We start from the raw sequence: 20,137 nt of genomic DNA, 5'->3' as shown, positions 1-20,137 counted from the left end.
AATCAGGGATTACAGGATGGAGAAAGGGATTTCAACATCAAAGCCAGGTCTATTCTATGCTGCATGCGCCATATGCCAAGTAATGTATTACAGTTCACCTGCTGCTCTGCTCCCTCCTTTCCTGACCCTTTGGGGGGGTGTGAAATGCCTTGAATTGAGATCCTTTGGGGAAATATTAGGGAAGCATCCGTTGCTCAGTTCTGGGTTGAATGTTGTCTCAGTGCCGTGGGAAGGTGATGGCTATTTCCCATGTAGGTGCTGGTGGAAGAGAGAGGCTGAGGGAGGAGAAGCCACTCTTCATACCCACTCAGTGATTTCCAGCTCTTTTATCTCCGGGGAAGGGGTAAATCTGACATCACCCCAGTCTCAAGATTGAAGGATGCCAGCTCAGTTTTTCCTATTTCTGCAAAAAGCAATTTCTAACCAGCTTAGAGTTGTGCTCAGGTTAGTCAAAGCCACTTTATGGGGTAGGGGACATGCTCTGGCGTATTAGTTGGGATCAGCATGTCTTAGAGCAGCACAGACTGCTTTCTGGCATTTCTGACATGTCACTTTATAAATACACACAATCCATGTCAGGTGTTTGAACCCAAGAGAGCAATGTATTCTAGCTCTATGGCCCCACTCCTCCCATCGGGAAGCTTTGAATGTCACCTACATCAGAGGTGCAGGCACAATAAGAGGCACTCTTTTGTTGGGGTGTTGTTGAGAGGGCCCCTTAGGAGGGAAGCAGTGTCTACAGTGGGCCCCATGTGCAGGTGGTGGCAGTGTGGATTTTGAGAAATGTTCCATGGGGGCCTTTCAGGCTTACTGCATGGCTGCCTCTGGCTCTGTTCTCTCCTGGTGTTTAGTGCCCCTTAGGAAAAGACACAAGGTGAAAAAGGGAGAAACATTGGGCCTGCCTTGCAGAGATGAATTTGTGGATGCAAAACAGAGGTTAAGTGGAGTGGGTGTCATTCATTTCCGTTTCCTGCAGCTAGCTTTAAAATAAAAACCAAGAGCTGGGTAGAGTGACGCAGGACAGCTTCAGCTGGGGTTAGAGGAGATGTGGCCTGGTTAAGAGATTGCTTGTTATACCTGGGATTCAGGGCAGACAGGTTGCTTGTGAAGAGACTATTAGTTATATGTTGAAATACCACATATAATATGCCTTCTTCTAATTCTGGTATTAAACAAACCAAACCCTTGAAATACACTGCTTCAATCCATACTGGAACCTCATTCAGTATTATCCCCTTCCATGAGAAAGATAGGGAAACTTGAGCTCCTAGTTGAGAATGAAACAAATTTCTGGACTCCTTTGGGAGGAGGGGTTGGAAATGTGTATCCTATATTGCTGTTCCCAGCATCCCAAAGCACAGTGTAGAACAAAAATGATCAGCAGTTAAAAGCAGTAACAAAGGTACCTTCCAGTACTTCAGATAAAGTTGCAGAGTAGATGCCCAAGTTGGAAACATTCCATGGCCAAGGAGAACAATTATATAATGACCGCACTTCCATTGTCTGGTTATGATGAGGGCTAACTAAATAACCTGTTGTTTCCATACTCTGTGCAGGACCAGGTCCAAAAAACAGGTGAAATACACTAAGCCACGTTCACTAAAGGCCAAAATTTTAAATGTATGTAGGTGTCTGAAAATGCAGACAGGTGCCTAGTGGGATTTTGAAAGGCGCCTAAACATTTTTGAAAATCCCACTAGGTGCCTATCTGCATTTTAAGGTATCTAAATATCTTTTAAAATCTGTCCTTAAACTTATTGACTTCTATAAATAAAACATTTATCCACAGCTGATACAGTTATCTAAAACAGGGGTTATGTGGTAAGTCAGCCAATTTTCTATATTATCTTGACCTACTGCATTCTAGAAATACACCTCTACCCCATTATAACGCGGCCCAATATAACATGAATTCGGATATAACGCAGTAAAGCAGGTTCCGGGGTGGGGCAGGGGGGAGGAGCGGGGCTGCGCACTCCGGCGGATGAAAGCAAGTTCGATATAACACGGTTTCACCTATAACACAGTAAGGTTTTTTGGCTCCCGAGGACAGCGTTATATCGGGGTAGAGGTATAGCACAATCAGGAAGACTAGGAAACAATTTTACAGTAACTTAACCTTTCATAAACAAAGGCTTGTACTGACATTTTGAAATCCTTGCTGAACAGTTGCCTCGGGATACTTAGTAGATGGGTGGAGAAAAGGCGTACTAGTAATGTCTGGCAGGCCTATATCTAAAAAGGTGGGAAATGATCCTATATTTCTTAAAATTTCCCAGAATCAAATTGAAAGATCCAAGGGTCATGCATAGTGGCAGTAAATGCATGCAAAAATGACAGCCTAAATATCTAACTGATCACTTGTGTGCACACTTGTTGCACTTGCACAGCTGTGGTAATTGCACTTACAGATTGGACAGATGAGTAAGTGTGTAATTTGAATGTACACATAATTTGGAAAATGAGGGCCTGATGGGCAGTTTTGTTAGTTTCAAAACAAGTTCCACAGACTCTAGTTTGGGACTATCCATCGACTTGACTCAGGGAAGAATTTTCACTGGCATTGTTCTGAGAACACTGTACTAAGTCATGCAGAGTCTGCCTTTTTAAAATAGATGCAACTTAGTGTAATGAGACGTTCCCCCTACATTTGCAGTGAGTTGAGAGGAAGATGGAAATATCAGTCTGAGAACTGACGCATATTAAACTTGTGTTTGAAATAATGGCTCCAAACTATGCAAGTCTAAAAAGTAATCAAACAACTAGACCAAATCCTAGGCAGGTGAGCTGTATTCTAAGTATCACTGACTTGTAAGTACTTATGATCTTCAAATAAAACATGCCCAATAGGTCCCCTGTTAATTGTTAACTCTACGTCTTATCTCTGCTTCATGGCCTTTTTGCTAAGGTAGAGTGCAGTGTCAATTCCCCAGTGGCTATACCCTCTTTCAGGAACTAGAGTGGGCCTTAGTCAGGAATGGCTGTGAACTAGGGGGTCTTGTGGATTTCTATCTGCTGAGAAAATAGCAGTAATTAGAATTCAGTACTTATCTGTTCCAAGCGCTTGGCAAACATTAAAGACCAATATTCCCTGGTTACATGTGGACTGACTCCCCTCCCCAAAGGTGCCTGCCATTCCGTCACTCCCCTTGATTTGGATGGGAGCTGTGGGTGCTCAGCGCCAGGCCAGTAGCCCGTACTGCTTGGGAAATGCAGCCCATCCTCACTGCACATCTTAAACCAAATGAAGTCACTAAATAGTTCCCAAGGCTTTTCTCCCTTACGGCAAAATACTGAGCGGCTGGAAGAATATAGCTGTTCCATCTGCACTACAGGGAGTCCATGATGGCATGCTAATACCCCCTGCCAGACCTCCCGTGAGCTGGTGTCGCTTAGCCCTGTACGACCATGGGAGTCGTGAAACCTGCCTGTGGGTATATGGTGGATCTAAGATCCTACAGAGAGTGGTGCCACTTGTGTGCTTAGCTAAGATACATGTGGTCTGAATAAAGAGCAGAAACCATTCTTGATTTCCCTTCCTCTGTCAGGCCAGGGCAGAGTGAGAACAATCCGTTTTGTCAACGAGAGATCAGATATTGGGTTGTTATCCCCCTTCTTCTTTCAGTTTCCTCTTGATTCCTTTTCCCAGAAAAGCCCCTTCTGCTTTCAGCTCTGTACAAAGCATTGCTCTGCGAAGTGAAGCATTCTGTGGGTACTATGATGTCACTTTCTGGCTGGTTCCAGAGTTTCTCTGATCATCACTTGCCTGTTCCAGTTCTCCAGCTCACTGACTCTGAATTATTGGAGAAGCTGAAGGTCCTTTCTTCCTTGCTGTGAACTCAGGGGACCAGTTCAACTCAGTCTCAAGCTTCAAGGGTGAATAAGGATTTGGGCTGGGGGCTGCTTTGTTTCCAGCACAAACCGCATCTGTCTTTATTTTCAGGAGGAAGAGAACTTCCCCTTTCTAATCTCCCAGCCTGTGCTAGAGCTGATGGAACTGCAAAGTGGATTTTCCTGAAGGGTAGTGCAACGTTGTGTATTTAACACCCACGATCTGCAGTGGCAATTGCACTTGCAAAACAGCTGCCTGTTGGAAGGATGCTGCTGGCTATGAGCTGTTTGTCCAAAATTGTCAGCCCAAGGGCTGAATTGGCAGCTTTCAGTCCAAAAAATCTAGAATGGAAACAGATCCAGACTAGCGGCTGGTGTTTCTATAGTGAGTGGTCACTTCCATAAGTTCCTCTGTCTATCATCATAGACATCATGCTCAGCATGGTAGTGTGTAGACTCTTCTCTGAGCAGTTAAAGCGTGGATTGTTGATACTTGGGCAGATGCAGTCATTCTCTATTCTTCCCTCCTGTAACTGTGATCAGCCCGTATCTTCCACATATAGTTACACAAGAGCCTTTCAGGTGCCATTCCAGGCTGTGTTTTTAAAGGGGCAATGAATGTGCACCCACAAGGTTTGCCAGCTAATCTGTTTGCCCACATGCAAACTCTATAGTGTCTATGCCACAGAGCCCTTGTCCCTGAAAGCCAGGCTGTACTGCAGGTGCATTGTTAGAGGCCTTCAGAAAGTGTGTCCCCTGCTGTCTTAACTCTGAAGGCCCTTCAGAAAGACTAAATGAGATGACTGACACATCTAGAAAAGCCTCATGTTTCCTAATCAGTTACTGCTTCTACTTCCCTCTTTTTAGAATAGCTTTTCCCAACTTCTGCCCTCCTGCCGCTGCCACCGTCGGTGTTTCTGACCTGTGTTGAATTTAATCTTGCAGCCTACCACACCTTTGTGTCTGCCCTCCCCATTTTGTATTTTAGTTTAATATTTTTAGAAGTTTTCTCTGATTTCTCCCTTCCCCCAAGAAAAATTAAACAAACCCAAAGCGCATTGAGTAAGGGTTTTAAGAGGAAAGTGCTGTACTCCATCATGGTGTTGGCAGCATTACCAAATTAAATCTGCCAATTAGCCAGATGCCTGGAGCTCCTGAATTCTTCACCTCTGGACTTTTCATCTTTTCCTTCATTATCTCATAAGAGATAGTGGCATTTTCTTCTGTCTCTAAAGCAGAACCACTTGTTTCCATCCATTGGCATCACTGAAACTTGCTTATCTTCACAGCAGGCTGTCCATGGGCTTACACTTTCACTCAGGGAATCTGGATGGTTGTGTAGTCCTCAGAAAGTGATTTATATGAGTCTTTTTTTTTTTTAATTGCTTCCTATAAATCTAGACTTGGAGAGGAATATTTACAAAGGGGTAAACAGGGATCTCATCTGGCACCTCCAGATGCATTGCTGTGGAAGAAAAGGCCTTCACTCACCCCCCTCCATAGTCAAATGTGGCCTTGGGAATAGAATCCTGTCCCTTGATGCGCTTTTTCTTATGCTGCCCCTTTGTATGGAAAATATCATTTTCTCTACATATGTTAAAAGACAGAATGCCCCTGCTGCCCTGAGCAATGATTGCCCTGTGCCCAGCTAAATGCTGTCTTGTTTTTATATAGGTCTTGGTCTTCCCAGCTGCATGTAGGAGGGATGGTTTAGTCAGGTTAATTTTTTTATTTTTATGTTCATGTTGCTGCCAGGTTAAAGCCCTCAGTGAGTTGAAAACTAGCATGCAATGTATGGATCGTTCTTCTAAGGGTTTGTAAATGGTGCCTAGAGCTTGGGATGGGTGTTTGTTTGCGTCGTTAGTACATACCTCATTACATAAATAACTAGCACACCCAACTGGGGATCGGGAGAGCTGGGTTCTAATCCTGGCTTTTGTCTTGACCTGCTCTGTGACCTTGGGCAAATCACTTCGCTCCTCTGTGCCTCGGTCTTCTCATCGATAAAACAGGAATAATACTTTTACCCTCTTTTAGACTTAGCGCTATGGGATCTGTGGATGAAAAGAGTGCAATAGCAGCTAGCTCTTAGGATTATTATGTTTCTGCCATTGCACTTAATGCCCAGAGCGTAACCCTTTAATTTTAAACAGGATCTCTCTGCCCACCCCATCCCCGCCCCTTTTGTCTGACCTGTAATAATGAGAAAGCAGGGGCTTGCAGCTGGGAGCCCCAGTAGATTGCATTACGCTGTGACTTTGCACTTTAGAATGTATGTGCCTGACTCATGGAGTTTTGCTCTCGTCAAGGGCTGTAATGATACTCCCCCTTGGAAGGCCTAATAACCAGGGCTAAAACCTGTCATGCCTACCAACTTTACAGGCAGTGAGCTCATTTGTTGGTAGGGCTCTTCCTCTCTGGCTCTGGTCTGTAAATCTGGCTCTAGGATTTTGTTGCTTTTTATAGGGCTTCAAACTTGGGGGAAATCCTGGAAATGAACTTAATTTTTCTATTCATAAGAACGGCCATACTGGGTCGGACCAATGGTCCATCCGGTCCCAAATCCTGTCTTCCGATAGTGTCCAATGCCAGGTGAACAACCACATTGGTTTGGACAAGAGCTCAGGGGTGACCCTGGTGGAATGTTTTTCCTGAATCCTGCTGTTCTTCTTTCTAGGCTGGTCGTTGGAGGTGGTGGAGCTGTGTAAGAAATACCAGAACAATACGGTGGTAGCCATAGACCTGGCTGGGGATGAGTTGTTGGTGGCTGAGACCTTCCCAGAGCATAGGAAGGCTTATGAGGTTTGTTCAATGAGCTTCTCCAAAAATCTTGCATCAAATTCTTTCTGGCAAGTAGTTCAAACCAAAAATGGTCTGTAGAACTTAAAAATCATGTCTTAAAATTACTAGAAGTGTTTTATTGGCATAGGAGAAATATTGCTTTTAATTTGGTTTTTAAATTAATTATAGAGTATATACATGATTTAAGTATAAAGAGATGTGTTCCAGATGCATTTACCATTTTGATTCTGCAGCACTGGGCTGGTGCACAGAACCACAAAGTGAAATGGATGGTAAAATGATCCTACATTCAGATCCACCTGGGCGCTCCAGTGCCTGCATTGGGCTGCCTGCTTACGTTGCTTTGCAGGATCAGAACTCAATAACAAAGATGAAATTGGCTACTGCATCTTCACTGTCTCCAGCTGAGTAAAACGCAGAAACTAAATCAATCAGACAAAGAGTGTAAACATATGTTCAAAGTTTTTTCCATTGTAATAAACTAAGATGATGGTATTAGAAGAGATTTTGTTTCCTTTTAACTAGACCGTGTTACTTTACTGTAGCTTAAAAAGGAAGCCCCATGCAAATATCTCCCATCTGTATATAAGGATTTTAGGACTCTAGTGATGATTGTATTTTAAGAAGTTACATGATTGGCATAAGTCAGTGGGAGCTGAGGATGCTCAGGAACACAGCCTGAGAGGACACTGGATTTAAAAATAGTGCTGGGTGTCAGGTGATTGGTTGAGGTAAAATCAGGGATATCTCAAGGGTATACTGTTGTAGTTAATATTCCAACTGCCATCTGTGGTTGTCATGGGAATCATTACAAATGTCCTAATGTGAAGGCAAAAACTTGAGGGGGGAGAGTTTGGAAGAAATATACTTCGTTTTGCATGACCTTGAGCATGTGTACTTTCACAATCGGTGTCTCCTTGCATAAATGCCCAGTGCCATTTTGTAAATCCGTGCGGTTTCTCACTTGCTATCATCTTTCAATTAAGCACTTATTGATAAGATATTACTTATGTAGCAGTTTCTTATCCTTTCTAACATGCTGAAGTTCTTTGTCATGAGCAATAATCAAGCCGTGTACCTTCATCTTGTGCAATTGTTTTACCTGCTTTATACAAGACTAATCAATGAGTTGCTTATCATGCTACATCCAGGTAGTTTAAAGGCTGATAAAACAGGATGGAAAATAACAGTTTATCAATTAATATCTAGCTTGCTATGCGTGGGGTCTCAAAGTCCAAATTTCTCAACCCAAAGGATTTGAATTGTTCTTGTCTGAAAGTCAGTGTCTCATTCAGACTCAGAGAAACACGAAAGGAACAAAAGTTCCAATTTGTCAGGCTTTCTCTGGCGGCATGAAAGTAGAATGCTCCCTTTCTAAATTGCCCTCACATTGAAGCTTCACACACCAACAGTAGCATGGATAATATGACTTATGAAATGAGAGGCTTATGATGAAGGGATCAGATGTCTGCCTTTGGTGTTCCCAGTTTTCAGTTGTGGTGTCATTTAAACTCTGGCTGGCAGGAGTCAATGATTGTCACTACAATTGGGGATAGTAGGGGGAGTTCTGTTTGTGAATTGCCTGCAGTAGGTTGTGGGGAGATAATGAGCGGAAGCCATGTAAAGATCTTGAAGCTGTGACTCTAGATAATTAGCTGGTGCTAACCTCCTAGGTAAGTGATGTTATAAACCAAAGAAGCATGCAGAGAGAAATGGACAATCTCCTTGGTTGGGAAGTTCTGGGTTATTTAGAGCCAGAGGAGGTTGTTTGGAGGGGATGTCTTTACAGCAATCGGGGGGTATGATTGCAGTTCATGTAGACATACCTGAGCTAAGCTTTAATCCAGCTATCTCAGATCGTGGAGCAGTGAAGGTGTGAGAGCACGTGCTTCGGTGTGGACTGTAGAGACCTGCCTGTAACCCTGTGTCATTCTTGGGCAGCTACCCCACTCTGAAGCGTGCGCTGCTGCAGCTTCACTGCTCTGGAACCTGAGCTAGCTAGATTAAATCTAGTTCCCGTATGTCTTCCCGAGCTCCAGTTGCACCTGTGATTGCGGTGTAGACATACCCTGAGAGTGGAGGTGGGGGAGATATTCCTGGCTTCCCTCCTCCCCAGCGCACCCCCCCACACCCACAGAAATCTCTGTTTTCTAATCCGCATAGCGCACCAGGGGGGGATACATAAATGAACAATAAAAGTGAGCAGACACATTGGCTCTTAATTTGCTTCATGTGCGTGACTTTGGTAAAGTGAGCTGGCAAAATGATGGGAATTGGGTAGGCAGGGAGACTCGCTCTGTGTGTCATTGCCCCGAGAGCTGGCCTGTACATTTAACACACGTTGGAAACAAAATAGTGTTTAAAACAAAACTTTGTTTATCTTTAAGACCTTTGGCTTCAGAGCCACCTCCTGCATTCCTGGCACACTCAAAGCTCCCACAGACTTCAGCAGGAGTTTTGCCTGAGCACGGATTTTGTCTTGTTGACTCTGGGTTCTCTGAAACACATTCTCAGAGCCCTAACCTGAAGGCCCTGCCATGCTTCATTGAAGTCAATGGCAAAACTCTCATTGACTCTTACTTCATCAAACATAGGGATCAGTAGGAGGAGCATTGCGCTCTGATAGTTCAGAGCCCAGTCCAAAGCCCGCTGAAGTCATTCCATAGATTTCAGGGGGGGTTGGATTAATCTGTTCATCCTCAGAACGCCCCAAATTAGCAGTTTCTGACATGAGTGAAAGGCCAGTGTGAAGGGAAGGGAGGGTAAGCTTAGCCCTGACTGAATGGTCAGCCTTTGGGGTAACTGTCTGAGTCCCTGTTCTGTGCAGGACATACAACAAGTGTGTGTTAAAACAAAGCTATCACTGCAGACACAGGGAGTCTCGATTTAATTTCAAATAGACGCAACTAGGCTTTTCTTATTAACATACCAAGCGGAGCCGTGTCTTACCCAGTAGTTCAGAGCGGAGCCTGGATATGCAGTGGCTGCAAACCAAGTGGAAAATTCAGAAAGCATGTGAAAAATTCAGTAATACAAAACAGCAACTTCCTGAAGGGGGTGTGTGTACGTGCATGCTGCCTCTGGTAAAATCCCTATAATATCAGCTCAGTGCCCATTTCCACACTCAGGACTTTTGGGTTTGGGATTTCCCGGATCCGTAGAATCCTGTTTAGTCACTGATGAAAAGTGCCATGCTGAGAGCCTCTGAGACAGCAGTTCCTCCTCTCTAGAACAGGTACGGCTCAGGCGACAGCAGTGGGAATTTCCCCCCTGCCCATCACCTCAGCCAGCGTACCTCAAGGGGAGGAGAATCTCCAAGGCTCAGTTAGTCCTTGGTCTATCTGCTGAGACTGCCAGCAAGAGGGATAGTTGTAGTTGTGGGGTGTTTGTGTGATGTGGACACCAGGGACTGGACTGAGACTCACCAAACTCGCTGCATGTGGACTATGAATAACTGCCAGCTGGTGACTGCTTTCATTGCCTAGTGCAGGCTGGGCTTCCCAGACACTCACCTACCCAGCTCCTACGCTGTCTGAGATGGGTCATTGATTTTCTTCTCGTTTTGATTGTGGTGCTCCAGTCGTTACTCCTGGGGTTGGAGCGCTTGGCTGCTCTAGAGCTCTCAGCCTAATGGTCTGTTGAAAGCATTCGCTCTGTCTTGAAGGCAGCGAGTAGTCGGTGGTGGGGCTGCTGTCCTGATAGTTTGTTCACATCCCTTTTCCCCCCTCCGCCTCCGCCTCTGTGTCTCCCTAAACTCACAGCAGCGTTTTCACTCTTTACTTCATGTGGGCTTTTCCAGGAAGCTGAAAGATGTGGCATTCATCGCACTTGCCATGCTGGGGAGGTTGGGTCACCGTCTGTCATCAAGGAGGTAAGAAACCCCAGGGCAGGGCAGTGGAATAAGTTACAGCAGAGCTGCAGAATACTCTGTATTGTAATGCAGGGAACAAAGGTAGCTCGGGCCAAATCCTGGCCCATCACTCAGTAGCCCCTGGGAGCCAAATCCCCCCATTGCTCTAAGGGAGCAGAGTCTGTGCATCATACAAAGAGGGAGCCGGAGATGGAGCCTCATATAGCGCTCGGAAGGAGCAGGCCCTCCTAGGAGCTGGGCCCCCATGTCATGCAGGAGTGGATTGGAGTCCTGGTATGGGGCTTGGAGGGCTCAGGAGCTCCTGTGGGCCTGCCTGATCCTCTGGGGAGCAGGAGTCAGGCCCTTGCACAGAGCTGAGACTTTACATGTTTTCTATTCTCTACAGGCAATCAATGTTCTGAAGACAGAACGGATCGGCCACAGCTACCATGTCCTGGAAGACCCAGCCCTTTATAGGGAGCTGTTGAGTAGGAAGATGCATTTTGAGGTAATGACTAATTCTGCAGGGGTGGCAGTTGTGTAGCATTTGCCTTGTTCTGACTGAGAGATCTGCCCTCGTTTGGGTTGCATGACAAGTCAGCACTTTGGATAATGAGCATGGACATAAATGCCTTTACTATAGGGGTGAAATTGCTGCCACCTGGAGTCCAAGTGCTGACAGCGTTTGGAGTGAAATCGGCCCACCACACCACCGTTTGTATTTAGCTGAGGCTCTTGATGGAAACCAGACATACAAGGCTCTAGCATTTGGCTGACTGGGCTGGTGAGGGGATACAAGTTTGGATCCCTCTCTGTGCTGAGTGCCAGAGGTCACGTCATGCTCAGCCTTGGGGAAAGGGGGCCATGTTTATCTAGTCCATCTTCAGCTGATGCTTGGAGCAGTACTGGCTGTCTGAGTTGAGAGATACCTTTACCTCTTCCCAGGCAGAAGGTGAGTGGCCAGGGTGTTAGACTCACAGGAGTCACCAGGATGGATTAACTCTCCTGTGGGCCCTGGGCTATTAGATTTTGTGGGGCCCCTGTATACAAGTCTTTTTCCTAATTTAAAACAAAATGATCACAATTATGGCATTGAGGCTATTAACACTATACTAAACTTGCCTTTTAATTAACATAAAGCCATTCTGTGGTTACATTTCAGTCTTAAAACATGTAGAATATAGTTAAGTTAATTCAAAATAGCTGTTCTAAGGTAAGAAGTAGGGTGTTATATTAGTTTCTTTCTGGGAGGGAGTTTGGGTGCAGGAGGGGGCGCCAGGCTGGGGCAGAGTGTTGGGCAGGGGTCCTGAGCAAGGTGGGGCGGGGGTGGCTCTGGGCCCCCAGAAGGGGAGGGTCTGACTTCCCCAGCCAGACCTTCAGTGCTGCCCGGCCCGTGCCGCCCAGGGCTCTGGCCTCAGTTTAAAGGGCCTGGGGCTCTGGGCTATATTTGTCAAAATAATACTATATAATCATGCCAGTTTCAATTATTTTAGTAATTTATTTCAAAATACCTGTCAGCACCTACGTCTGTAACAATACAGACAACACAGAAATTCCCCACGGAGTAGAGAATTAAAGAAACCCCTACGACAACCCAGTTCCTGTTTCTCTGCCCCTTCGCCCCCAGATCCCAGTCACGGGGCGTCCCCCCAGAGCCCAGCTGCGAGGCCCCGTTAGTGCAGTCACCTGCACCCCCTCCGCCCTATAGCCCAGCCCACCCCACATCCCCTACCCCTCAGAGCCCAGGGATCCAGAGGGAGAAACCACCTGATTCTGTACGCTGCCTCCTTCCTGTGGGTCCTGCTGAGAACTGCAGCTGTGGGAAACCCTCCTGCTCCCCCCGGCAGTGTCTTCTATTTGTGAGCTGGGCTCTGCCGAGTCCAGCGGCCCCTAGGGGTATCCAGCAGCTCTGCAGCCCATTTCTATGCAGGGGGGTGGGGGCAGGGAAGGAAATTCTGCACGCACAACATTAATTTCTGTGCAAATTCTGCATTGCGCAGTGGTGCAGAATTCCCCCAGGAGTGTTTAGTGTAAACTAACCAATAGACCCATCCTGAGCAGATGGCTGTGGCAGAGGTGAAAGTAAGCCGGTCTGGTCCGATACGGTGTACCGGCAAGAGCCAGTACGCCGTGCCGGACTGCACCGGCTTCCGCGGTGGGGATTTAAAGGGCTCTGGGCTCCCCGCAGAGCCCTTTAAATCCCGCCCACAGCTCCGGCAGCCGGGCTGGGGCCGGGATTTAAAGGGCTTGGAGCTCCCTGCCACTGTGGGGAGCCCAGAGCCCTTTAAATCCCGCCCGCAGCTACGGCGGCTGGGCTGGGGCCGGGATTTAAAGGGCTCGGAGCTCCCGCCGCTGTGGGGAACCCAGAGCCCTTTAAATCCCGCCCGCAGCTCCGGCGGCTGAGCTGGGGCCAGGATTTAAAGGGCTCGGAGCTCCACAGCAGCCGGAGCCCCGGGCCCTTTAATTTGCCCCTGAGCCCCGGGGGCTCCCAGCCACCTCTGCAGCTGGGAGCCCGAGGTTGATGTAAAGGCTCCCAGCCACAGCCGGTGCCCCAGGGCCTTTAAATCTTGAGAGGCCCCGCCTCTTCCGGTTGAGGCCATGCCTCTTCTGGATGAGCCACGCCCCCCTCAGGACTCCGGCAGTACCGGTAAGTCCTGTAAGTTACTTTCACAGCTGGACTGTGGTCACTTTCCTAGCCAAGGTTTAATTTACACATGGCAATATCATAGGTCACTGCTCCCTCCAATGGGGGTTGTTCTACCAGTATGGCTGGGGTGGGGTGGGAATGACAAGGGGCTTCTGTACATGGGCAGAAACACGTAGCAAAAAAAAAACAAAAAGCGTTCAAAAATGTTTATATCCAGCTAGCATGGGAGTAAATGCTGGTTGCAGAGGCTGGGATTTGATGATCATTATTGTTTGCACCGAGCTGTAAATCTACATGGTGCTTTTCAGGCCCAGCCCCTGCCTGGAGAGCACCAAAACTTGTCTCTCTGTGCAGCATTATTATGGAAGAGACTGACTTTGCCTTTTTCCCCCCTACACATATAGACATGTCTTTTGTGCAGTGTCCTCACCGGAGCATGTGATCCAGACTTTAGGAAACACCCAGTAATTCAGTAAGACGTTTAAATATATTATTTTCAAGTAATTAACTCAGACTTCACTTATGTATAGCAGCCTTATTACTTCACATGAACCAAGTTCTAACCATTTGTCAGAGTATTGTGCATCAACTAAGGGACCAGTTCAGAGGAGCTGTAACAAATATGCTGATAGATTTTTATCCTTAAGGAGAGCTTTCTGCCCGCCTCAGGCCCCTGTTCTGAGCTGACAAGGGGCTAAGCCCTGGATTGCAGTGCATTGCTATCTGGCTCTGGAGTGGATAGTGGGGCTGGGCACTTTGAACATCTGTGCAACAAATGGTTTGTTGTTGTATTTAAAAAGTAGGAGGGTGAATAGCAACGTGAAGTTTTGGAATGCAAACTATAACTTTGATAGGAATTTGTTTATCTAGCTGGATACAAAGTAACCAAACTGGGTGGAAAACTGTGGGGGTTTTTTCAGTGTATTTTACACTTGGAAAAACACAAACTATGCGAACTCTAATATTTGTCCCTCTTTAAATTGTTTTCCCAGGTTTATGAATGATAAAGCCAATTACTCCCTGAACTCTGATGGCCCGCTCATTTTGAACTCTACAATTGAGACTGATTACAAAATAGCAAAGCAGTTCTTGGGCTTCACTGAAGAGGAGTTCAAGAGAGTGGTAAGTTGTCGTGGGATGTTCTGTGCAAAGTTGCGTGTTGGAGCCTAACGTGATCCATCATTTCTGAGATAAATCTAATTTTTAAACATGAAACCGGAAGAGAGTTCAGTGGAGTTAAAACTGTGGGGAGAAAAAGCTGAATTATGTGGGGCACAACAGCAGTTTTCAACAGGAGCGTGCAATTAGCCCAGTGTAACTGATATGCAAACCAATTGGCTACAAAGTGGCCATTTCCTTTTGCCATTACTTACAGGGTCACATGGTGTCCGTCGTATTTTTGCATGCAGATGGGCATGTGCAGTGTCCTGAAAATCTAATAATTCTGTTTTTCATCTGCCTTGTACCTAAAATAAAGGGACCGAAAAAGAGTCTGATAGAATTTCACTTGTTTGTGGGTAACCTCTGATGCTTTCCTGTTTCCCCGTTAGAGGTGCACTGGGTTGAAAGGAGATATGTACTGTCCAGGCATTCATGCATCCTACCATATCTTGGAAACCAGCTGATTTCCTTTGTGTGTGTGTTGGAGCTGAATTTGCAGAATACAGCTTTGCAGGAGAAAGCACCGGGCCTGTATCACGGGCCTCATTTAAGGAGCAAGAGTCTGTCTTCCTGGAGAGTAGACTTATGCTTTAGTCCTTCCTTCCAGCTGTAGAAAGCTCTGATCTTTATGCCGTTAAATCCATGGGCAGTTTTGCTACAGGCTCCTGCAGAAGATGAGCTGTTCCTTTCTGTTTAATGAAAGGAAGCTTATAAATTAAGGAGAGAGACATTTCTGTAAATTGTTAAGGGAAGCCAGTAGTGAACTTAGTTACAACAGCAGCATATCAGGCAGGGCCTGATCCAAAGCGCACTGAAGTCAATGAGAGTCTTTCCCTTGACTTTAATAGGCTTTGGATCAGGCCCCTGAACTGCACATCCTGGAACCCGATAAAGGAATTTAAGATACATTGTTTATCTCTTGCTTTTTTTTAAGCCCCTTACAAACACTGGGTAGGAGCAGGTTCCTTTGAAAACTGAGGCTGCTGAAAGGAGCTCAAGAGTAGCAGTGCTAACAAAAGTGCTCATTTGACTTACACCAACTCACTCACTAGCTCACACTCACTGATGCACAAAGATTTGCGCACGCACAACCCCACACTCACACGTGTGGGTATTACCCAGCTATAGCTGTATTTTTTTTTTCTTTTCCTCCCAGAACATCAATGCAGCTAAGTCCAGCTTCCTGCCTAAGAAAGAAAAGAAGGAGCTTCTCAGTAAGCTGTATGAAGCCTATGGGATGGTCCCGAACAACCCATCCTAATCCTGCTTCTCCCAGCCGGCAAGGTGCATTCACCTCTCCCCATGTGTGCTCGACTCCTCTTTGTTTTAGTGGGAGCATAGGAGGAGGAGATGCCATGGCACCAGCGCATAATACTGGTATTATTATGCTGAGCTTTACAGTCCGAGGCATACACTATAAAGCAGTATTTCCATGGTTCCTACCATATATACCTACCTACAACACCCACGTACTAAATAGATATCTGATTTCCTATATTTCTGACTCTCAAATGTACAGGTGGAGTTTTCTGGTCTGATTCCATTGTGGCTTATGCCAGTTTTACATCCTGGTGTAAATGAGAGCAAAATAAGGCCCTGTTTCTTTGTGGTGGTGGTAACAACATTTTGATGTGACTTTTTGGTGCTCTAGTTCCATTGCTGATCTACCTTAGTCCCTCTCTGCACTACAAAAGTAATCATGTTGAGCAGCAGCTGTGGTCAAACCATGGTAGAAGACAGGTTTTTTCCCCCCACCTTGCTTGTGTGCGTCGAACTGGGTGAAATTATTTCAGCAAATAGTTTATTTGCTGAAAAATGCAGCTTTAGTCTACTGATCAGACCTGACTGGACCAGGACCCAAGCTGAGCACAGCTGACTCGAGAGTGTCAAGTCTTTTTTGGAACAGACCTCCTGAACCAGTCCCCATCTGCATCATCACCGCCATCACCTTGTCCTTAGGGCTCAGCCTGGTAGGCGTTGGCCACTCCCGACTCCTCCTCTCTGGTCACCTCCTGCCCATGGTGATGCCTGCATGTCCCCCTGCCAGCTGCCCCCACCTCGCTGCGCTGAGTGTGCTGCGAAGTGGGAGGTATTGCAACTTGTCAGCACGCCCAACCCAGAGGGTCAGGTTTTTTCAGATCTGACCCTGACAGACCTACTCTTCTTCCTTATGAGGAAGAAAGAATTGAACGTGGGTCTCACACATTGCAGGAGACCACCCTACCCATTGGGCTATGGGATATCCTGGTGTGGGGCTTTCTCCCTCTCCCCTGTGAAAGCTGTTCTACTGTATGTAAATAATTAAATAGTCATTAGAGCTGGGACTTCAACTTGGGCCTCCCACATGCTAGGTGAGTGCCCTAACCACCAGGCTACCAAGTCATTTTCACTTTCTTCCCAGCCCAGTGACTCTTCATTGTCATGCGAAGTGGCAGTTCATAGTCCTTCATGGAGACATTGAAAGTAAGTGAGAATGACTCTATATCCTGATGGGTAGGGCACTTTGCTGCAGTGCAGGGAGACCTATTCAAATCCCTTTTCCACATCTGACAGAGGGGGAACTGAGCTCAGGTCTCCCACCACTGGGCTAAAGGTTAGAAGTGAGGTGGTCATCCCCTCCCCCCAACCCCCCCCTGCATTTCATGATTTCTTCTTTGCTTTTGACAAATGCCCCAAATTGAAAAAGGTCATGTTGGAATGAAACCTTTTGCTTCAACTTGACTTTTCAACTTTTTGAGTCACCAATTTTTTTTTTTTAAATACTTGTTTTCAATTCAACCCAAAATGAATTTTTTTTAATTGTCTCAGAATGGCCAGTGAACCGAAAAATCCATTATTCACCCAGTTGTAGTGTGCATGTTATAATCATACGAGAGAACCCTCTTCTGACACTGGTAGATACCTAAATAAATAGTTTATTCACCATTTATTCTTGTTTGTATGGATAGAAAAGACAGTGTTAAAACACAGTTTGGCCATAACGGTATGTAAACAAGGTTTATTTTGTATTGTAAATGGGGACTAAGAAAATGGAAAATGCAGCAGTGGTTGCACTTAGGCTTTTTGGTTGCAGAAATACAGTAACTTTTTTTTTTTAATTTAGCAATTATTTTGTACTTCTTTTTATTTATTTTAAAAAAAAATCTGTGTCGCAAGACCTTAAATCTCCAAAATGTCACTGCAGATGAGAGCATATAGCTTGGCTTCAGGACACCAGAGGGTATGTTTGGGGAGTCCAGAGGCCTCCAGAGGTTTGCTGCATGTACATATAAAGTTAGTGCACATGTTTACAATTTCAGGACAAAATTCTCCTCTCAGATTCTCCACTCCAGCATTCTGCACTTCACATGTGAGTCAGACTCCCAGGGGCTGAATTTTGCTGTCACTCTGTTCTATTTTTGTTTTGTTTTGGGGTTTTTTTTTAGATTCTTAAAAATGTGGTTAACGTCTATGTTCATTCTTTCTGCCCTCTTTCTGACATAAGGTAACCTTCAGGCACTATTAGTAGAACTAAGTGAATAAACTAATGAGCATACTGTATATAGTTAAATGTCCCAGCTGCCACAAGTGTTTCAGAAGGTACTTAGCAGAATTCTTGCTGGAAGTCCTGTCTTTAGTATGTTTGAGAATTTACAAAGAAAATATTAACATAATTCCAAAGCCATTTTGCTGCATTATGACACTGTTCTCCTTTTTATGCAAAGAAATGATTGCATGTTTGGTTGACTGTAGGTTTCAGATACTTTTACCTCCGAAGAGTTTGTAAACAGGGCTGAGGAAACTGGGGGGGCAGGGAGTGGGGAGAGCTCCAGTATCACAAGTGGCTGCAAAGACCTGGACCCCAAAGCAACCAACACCAAAAAGTTGCCTTTGATTAAGGGCTGCGTTCACCATTCTCCTAGACATTGGAAGACGGCTGGGATTTACTGCTCTGATTTCAGACATCAGCAAGCCAGTGATGGGCTGCTATATTGATTTTTATAAATGAATACAAAATGCTCTTCTCTTAAATACATTGTGAGTATATACACAAATATATAAATGAATTATTTTTTTAAAGCCAATGATAAATTGTCAGTGTTAAGAATGATTCTAACATTGCCACCCACAATCTTTTTTTGTTTGGAAATCTCTCTTCAGAAATAGCTTGTGAGAAACACCTGTTTGCATTCTGGAAACTCTAAGTGAAATGTTGTTCTGGTTTAATAAAATAACTTTATATTTAAAAAAATAATTTTATTTCTAATTTCTGCTTAAAGAGCTAAAGGGAAAGTGTCAAATTCTGCACCATAGTTCTAGACAAATGTGACCCACATTGTTAGAACCTGGGGGATAATGGGCTCTGCGATTATATTTATATATAAAATAGCATGTCATCAAAATATTAAAGATAAAACATCTACCTACTGACCACCATCACTAGCTGCTGTTTTGACAGGACCTACAAAAAAGTAACCTGTTGTGAATTCTTCCTTACTGTAGTTCTATGGGTAACTTTTTTGAAATTTCCTCTCACCTCCATATCCCTAGGGCATCTGCAGCAATCACAAACAGTGGTGGAATCTATGCAGTTATCCTGAGTGCCACAAGACGGGCTCTGGTTGCTTGAAGGGAGTCCCAAAATTCGAGGTGGGATGGATGGAAGCAGAGGTCAGGATGAACCTATTCTCCCATTTAGCAGAAGTGTAAATTGGGACTAGCGTCACTGAAATCACAGGAGTTGCACCATTATAGAATGGATGCATCTTGGATCAGAATCAGGCCCTGGGTGTAGACATGGCAGATGTCATTCAGTAACTTTTAGGCCTGACTTTTTTTTTTTTTTCCTCATAATGGTACAAATCAGGAGTAACTCCCTTGAAGTCAGTGGAGTTACACTGGTGTGGGAGGAGACTCCTGTTTGAAGTGCAAACGCGTCTCTTGTTCAGACATTGCAGGTTCACAACTTCCTCAGCGCTGTCGATATGAGCTGTTCCAATTTCACACATCGTTTCCCCCATTATGCTCAAAGAAAGAGACATGTCACTGCCAGAAGTGACAGTGTTATTACTGGGCACTGGGCTGTGATTTTTCTGGCATGCAGTCCAAAAACAATGTTTTGTTTGGTGTTTTTTCCCTTCTGAGCTGTGCAGAATTAATCAGAGCTGTGAGGGAAAGCTGAACTTGGAACTGTTCCCTCTGCAGCCAGTTAGATCCTAGTGTCAGCTCACTTTTGGAGGCCTGCTTTTGCAAGGGTCTTCCACCACTATGTGTCCGTGATCAGAGTTTCACTTGCACTTCCCATTGAAGTCAGTGGGAGCTCTGTGGGCCCAGCATCTCTGAAAGCCAGGCTGTTACTGAATAATATGATGTGCTTGTTCTTTCAGCATAATTGGTGATGGCAGCTGACATGTAGGGTGACTAGCATACTTCCCTATGCTGAATACTGGACACCTGGTAAAATTACTTGTACTGTGTAGTACAAATGTTTAGATTAACATCAAGTTGACTGAGCCCCCTTTAAAAAGAAATACAGCGTAGTTGGAGTCTTTATCATCTCCTTATCTTTAAGGCTTTAGGGTTCACACTAGGGATATAAATACCATTTTAAAAGTTAACCGTTTAAACGATTAAAAATGTCATTTAAAGCATTAACCGATTAAGCGACTGGGGCTGACCCCACTGGCGGGGCGGGGGCCAATCCTGCCGGCACGGCTGGGCCTCTCCAGCTGGGGCTGGGGCTGCTTCTCCCTCCTGCAGAGGGCTGCTGGGGCTGGTGCGGGGTTAACTGTTAAGGTGGGTTAAGCAGTAAGACTGTTGCTAACCGGTTAACCTTTTACATCCCTAGTTCACATGGGGAGAGACGA

General features: G+C 45.4%; 1 protein-coding gene across 1 annotated transcript in view; it reads left to right on the top strand.

The window, feature by feature from the left end:
- The window catches only part of ADA (adenosine deaminase), a 36,571-nt gene extending 16,894 nt beyond the window's left edge, over nucleotides 1–19,677 (top strand). Inside the window, exons 4-10 of the mRNA XM_026656838.2 lie at nucleotides 7–79; nucleotides 6,509–6,633; nucleotides 10,433–10,504; nucleotides 10,890–10,991; nucleotides 13,535–13,602; nucleotides 14,123–14,252; nucleotides 15,448–19,677. Coding sequence (XP_026512623.1) covers nucleotides 7–79; nucleotides 6,509–6,633; nucleotides 10,433–10,504; nucleotides 10,890–10,991; nucleotides 13,535–13,602; nucleotides 14,123–14,252; nucleotides 15,448–15,552 — 675 coding nt within the window. The 3' untranslated portion in view covers nucleotides 15,553–19,677. The remainder of the gene's footprint in view (nucleotides 1–6; nucleotides 80–6,508; nucleotides 6,634–10,432; nucleotides 10,505–10,889; nucleotides 10,992–13,534; nucleotides 13,603–14,122; nucleotides 14,253–15,447) is intronic.
- The last annotated feature ends 460 nt before the right edge of the window (nucleotides 19,678–20,137 follow it).

Source organism: Terrapene carolina, unplaced genomic scaffold, assembly GCF_002925995.2.
Source record: "Terrapene carolina triunguis isolate 2854851 unplaced genomic scaffold, T_m_triunguis-2.0 Scaffold233, whole genome shotgun sequence".
In the NCBI taxonomy this organism is placed as follows: Eukaryota; Metazoa; Chordata; order Testudines; family Emydidae; genus Terrapene; species Terrapene triunguis.
The sequence above is the reverse complement of the archived record's forward strand: the minus strand, read 5'-3'. Positions and strand labels throughout refer to the sequence as shown.